This window comes from Gastrolobium bilobum, unplaced genomic scaffold, assembly GCF_033153095.1.
Source record: "Gastrolobium bilobum isolate Gb01-03AN ecotype WA unplaced genomic scaffold, APGP_CSIRO_Gbil_v1 utg6878, whole genome shotgun sequence".
NCBI classification, from domain to species: Eukaryota; Viridiplantae; Streptophyta; class Magnoliopsida; order Fabales; family Fabaceae; genus Gastrolobium; species Gastrolobium bilobum.
Window position 1 is genome coordinate 189,644 of NW_026897879.1, and position 5,357 is coordinate 195,000.

A 5,357-nucleotide genomic window follows, 5' to 3' on the forward strand; every position below is an offset into this window, starting at 1 on the left:
ACCGAATAAGAGAACAAAGTATTGCAGAAAGAAAATGGATACGTGAAAAGAAGAGACCGATAAGATTTAGAGATGGGGTGTAGAAATTAGGAGAGAACACATGGGTCAAGGGTGACATGTAAAAAGGAGACAACAGTAAGAGTTAGTAGAGAGTAGTTAGAGAATAATTATAATAAAAAGGGAGAGGTTGACATATACTGTACGTTGATCAACTTTAATAAAGAAAAGCATTTTTTTTCTCATCTCTCTGTTCCCTTTTCCTACTTTTCTTCCTTTTCATCTTCTTTCTCTGTCGGTTCTTCAAACAGTAGAGGCTTACCTCTATCATTATGAGCTGCGTCTGCCTCCTATTTTAAGGGTGGGCACCAAAAACTCATGGCTTACCTCTATCGGTTCTTCTGGTTCAAATTTAAGGGTGGGCACTTACCCCCTTCTCCACAACCTGCGTTCGCCTATGATTCTCACCATATAGATGCATGATCACACTTCCTTTTGAGAGATATTTTCATGTTACACTTGGTGTGAATAAATTCTTATGAACGTATGATTTTCAATCTTCTAGATACTTACTTACCTTGGACTTTTAGATACTCTCTTCCTTCCAAATGTATCTATATCCCACATGTTTTGTCTCCTCCTCTCTTCTCTATTAGCATTAATTAATAATTTACCTATCTAAGCATTTAGGAGATGTTTGGTAAAAGAGAAATTTTTATTTATTTGAAAACAATAGATTACTATAATATAATAGAAAATATATTTTGCTGTGATGTTACTAAAAAATTGTTTGGTATGATCAAATTTTTCTGAAATTTTGTGATTTATTTTACTGAGTATGTGTTTAATTGATTGTGAAATATTAATGGGAATGTGAGGTTATTTTACGAAAATAACCCCACCTTTACTTTTGGGTTAACTTGCCATAAAAGATATGAGTTGAAATTTTAACCTATTTTCATAAATGGGATGGACTGAAGGCAGGGTGGAACAAGATGGAATGGAATGAATTGCCTACTTTGCCATCCCTAAATTTCAAAATTTTATGCATAAAATTTTCTGAAAGACACATTTTATGCGAATATTGATTGTCCTTTTAATATAAAAAGTTAAAAGATTTGGTGACAACTAAGAGATGTAAAAAGATAAGCTGACCCGTTTTTTTCTCCTGTACATAAAAATTTAAAGAGAAACGATGTTTTCTCGTTTCAAAATAATTACATATTATTATATTTTATAAAATTATATTGATACTAACAAATAAAATAACATAATAATATCATTTTACTCATTATTAAATAAATTTAACATGAAATGATTGTTATATCGTCATATTCTTTAGCATGAGATTAATGTCCGTTCGAATATTAGTTTAACTTAGATTCATAATGAATCTCAAATTCCAAATAAATCCCTGATCACATGATGAAGGTCAGTTTTATGACGAGCTCGTGTTTAACCTTTACAGATATATTCGCAAAGAAAGTGTAAAGTGAGATATAACGAATTGCAAATGATCGGAAGTTTTAAGACTTGTTTACTTAATTTTTTTTAGTAGAAAAACATGTTTTCTAATTAAAAATCATGTCTAACAAAAATATAATAAATAGATAAATTTTTAAAAATTGAAAATGCATTTTTTAAAAATTATCCTAAACAATTATACTAGAAAATATATTTTTCAAGAAAAGTTTAAACAAATTAGTCAATAAAAAACGTGACATCAATTATAAAAAATGTATAGAAGAAATATAATTCAATAGAAGACTCGACTTACAGAAGAAATTTTCCAAAATATTAACATTTTTACAGTTTGTGGGTAATCATTATTTAAGTATTATTTACCGAATCAACTTATAAGCAAATGATTTGACATGCCTTTATTTTTTAGTCACGTCAGATGCGTAAAATAGTTTAAAAATAAAAATAAAAGACATGCCACGGGATAACACAAGACTGAGTAAAGCATGATAACATTTTTGCTTACCAAAAAAAAGAAAAGAATGATAAGTAGGAAAATATTTTTATTATGTCTCGTAAGATAGTTGTTTTATGGTGTACACTCATAAAATTTTGTGTCTATTTTTTCTTTTCATTTTTGTTTTGTTTTTTTAAATTGTGGACCCCCACAACTTTGTTTCCCCAACATAAGATACCTATCTTATACCTATCTTATGTGACATGAGATTAATAACTCCCTTTTTAGTATCATATGGTCCTTCTACTAAATGGATGATATTTGTTCTAATTTTTTTTTGGGCTTTACTTCTCTCATGTAAATATAAGAGAAGTTTATGTTGTGAGATAAATAAAATGAGGTCCACTAATTTTTTAAAAAAAAAGAAAAAAAAAAGGCACATCTTTTTATGTGAGTGTAATATGAAAAATGAATCTTCTTTTTTCTTTTTTCAAGTGAAATATTTAAATATGCATTCCGTGCACAAAAAATTCAGTGGACCACCTTAATAAAAATTTTGCATTTCCTAAAAAGTTTGTACAGAAATAAGAGAAAACAAATTTTTTGATAAAGTGTTATCAATTGAATGGGAGGCCATGTGTTCCCGATCCAGTAAAAACGTACTTCTTTTCAAGAAACACATCACATTCTTGTTTGGATTGTCTCGCTCGATCAGTGGTAGTCCGGATTCACAAAAAAAATATTTCCGTGAAGCTGAGCACGCGCACTATGCATACATCTCCCTAGTGTTTGTTTTCTCCCCTTCCTCCATTGTTCTTTACTTCTATGCTTCTCCAAATACTCATCTTCACCGCTTGCTTCTTGCATTTTGTAACTATATTTTATGAAAGGAAAAGATCCATTTACAATTTTTTTTTATAAATTTTTGTAAATTACACTATGTATTTCCGGGAGAATATAATGTAACCTAGTGTTCTTCCGAAAATACATAGTATAGTTTGTAAATTAAAAATTTGTAAATATAACCCTTTCCTTTTATGAATGTATAAACGAAATAATGGACATTTTTCAATATTCGAAATTTGTGAATTAAGGATAAATATTTTTTTCAATTATCATTTTAAATATGAAAACTAGGGCTATAGGTTGTGTGCATATATATATATATGCGTATGGCTTTAATGTTTTTACAGTATATGTAGATAAGTTATCTATATTCATTCACAAAATAACGTCGTTTTGGTTGAAAAATTAAAAAATTATAATGAAAAAGACTATTATAACCCTGAAATAAATCAATTTTACAAAAATACCTTAATTTCTGTCCGAAAACGACGTTGTTTTGAGCTTAATGTAGATAACTTATCTACATTGACAGCATAAAAAATGATTCCTATATATATATTAATGTTTCTCATATCATAGGAGATAACATTATCTCCTGCAATTCTTAAACGATATTATTTTGATGTTACAATGGATAATTTTATTTTCTGTAATATGAGAAATATTTTTTTCATATATATATATTTAGCAGACGCATAAACATGTGGGGCCCACCTTTAAAAAGAAAGAGCGAGTGACACATTTTTTGAGGTATGGACAACAAGAGATTACTTTTTCCAGCAACAAGAAAAAGTATTCATATATATATATATATATATAGAGGTAGGATCCTTTGACACCTCATCTGAGAGCCGTTAGATAAAAAAAGATCTAACGACTCTGATTTGTAAACATGTGACATCATTGATCTTAATCAACGGTTGAGATGAAGTTTAATCTCTCATAATGTCTGAATATACTATCTACATATCAAATTTTTAACACACAAAAAATATATTAATTTTAAAGTACATAAAAAATTTTCTTCCAACGCTGAACACGGATCCTCTGTAGAAAAACTTAAGAGATATAGTTCTTGATCTAACAATTCATACTTTTCAACTACGTTTACCATTAAATTTAATCAAAGACAAAAAAATGATGTCCGCAGCTGCAAGAATTTTGGAAGTAATTTGAAATATAAAACATTGGTTTTGCAAATGATCAATAATTCTAGAGTAATTTTTTATTATTATTAAGACAAAAGCAAGATAAAAAATTAATGATTTAAGGAGCTGCAGCGAATTGTGTGTATTGGGTTGGTAGAACACATAAAGCATACACGATCACTACTTGAATGAATGCCAAATCCCAGTTAGGAAATTGCTTCTCAAACTCAATGTAGGAATGTGAAAAATTCGAGAAAAAGTGACACATATCATGCGAAATTTGGTTGTCCTTAGATTGAAAGGAAACTCCCTCAATTGGAATTCCCCTCGCCTTGAATTTACATTCTCTAAACCAAAAAGAAGAAAGAGTGAATGATGAAAAAAAAAAAAAAAAAGGAATCTCATTCCATCACTCCCCTCTTTCTCAAAGCTAGCAAGACCACAAGCAAAAGAACCTTACCAAGTGAAAGAAAATTTCAAAATCAGTAATTACGTAACCAACTTATATAATCTCTCATTGGCGGCTATGTTGTTCTTGTTGGGAATCTCGGTTGTTTTCTTGTTGAGTAGTGGTATCAGCAGCTGGAACAAGAACAAGGTGTTTGTCACGGTTACCGAGGTGTTGGTCAAAATTGTTGCCAACATCATGAACAAAAGACGAGGACTTGGAACACGTAGGGGTGGCCAAGAATGTTGGGTTTTCATCCCCTGCCATAATGACCAGGATCTTCTCCTCATGGACCTTGATTGGTTCCTTATTTTCAGGGTCACCCTCTTTATTCTCCAAGTCTCTTTGGTCACCATGTTGGTTCCCATAGAGTCTCCAATAGGAGCAAGCCAACATCAATAACGCAAAGGTTATGAGACACATGATGGCAGCAAGTCCTCCAAACAAGTAGGGTATTGGAGAGTGCCATGCGGAGTGAATAGATGATGGTGTACTTGTGGTTGTGATGGGTGTGTTTAGCTTTGAGGTTGAAATGCTTCTCATTTTGCTCTGTCTTTTTTTTTTCACCTAAATATTTTGTGCTTTTACGGGGGGAAGAGAGAGGTGTAGGTATTATAGAGGTAAAGGAAATAAGGTTTAGGATGTGAGCTTGAAAAAGAGGCACGGGGAAGTAGGGTATTTATAATGGCCAACAATCACCGATATGAAGATTAAAGAGACAATAGAGAAGAGGGAGAGAAAGTGGGTTCTTGGCTTTTGTGACTGCGTCACGGACTTGGCCCTGTTTTGTTGTTGCAACTGTTTGTTGAAACAGAGTACCCTCAAGACTTTGTCTTTGGTCATGTCTAATTAATTATTCATATATATATATATATATATATATATATATATATATATATATATATATATATATATATATATAGGCTTATCATTTCTCAAGTTGTCAGAGATAATTTTATCTCCGGCTAATAAATCATAACCGTACAAAGATGGATCAATG

General features: G+C 30.8%; 1 protein-coding gene across 1 annotated transcript; it reads right to left on the reverse strand.

Annotated features, from left to right (window-relative positions):
• Positions 1–4,155: 4,155 nt before the first annotated feature.
• Positions 4,156–5,146, reverse strand: LOC133311092 (protein GLUTAMINE DUMPER 5-like). Its single transcript, XM_061512109.1, has one exon. The coding sequence runs from the start codon at positions 4,898–4,900 to the stop codon at positions 4,424–4,426; it is 477 nt and encodes a 158-aa protein (XP_061368093.1). The 5' UTR covers positions 4,901–5,146; the 3' UTR covers positions 4,156–4,423.
• Positions 5,147–5,357: the final 211 nt, after the last annotated feature.

Coding starts and splice junctions, on each gene's coding strand:
- LOC133311092 (XM_061512109.1), bottom strand. CDS start 4,900: ATGAGAAGCATTTCAACCTCAAAGCTAAACACACCCATCACAACCACA.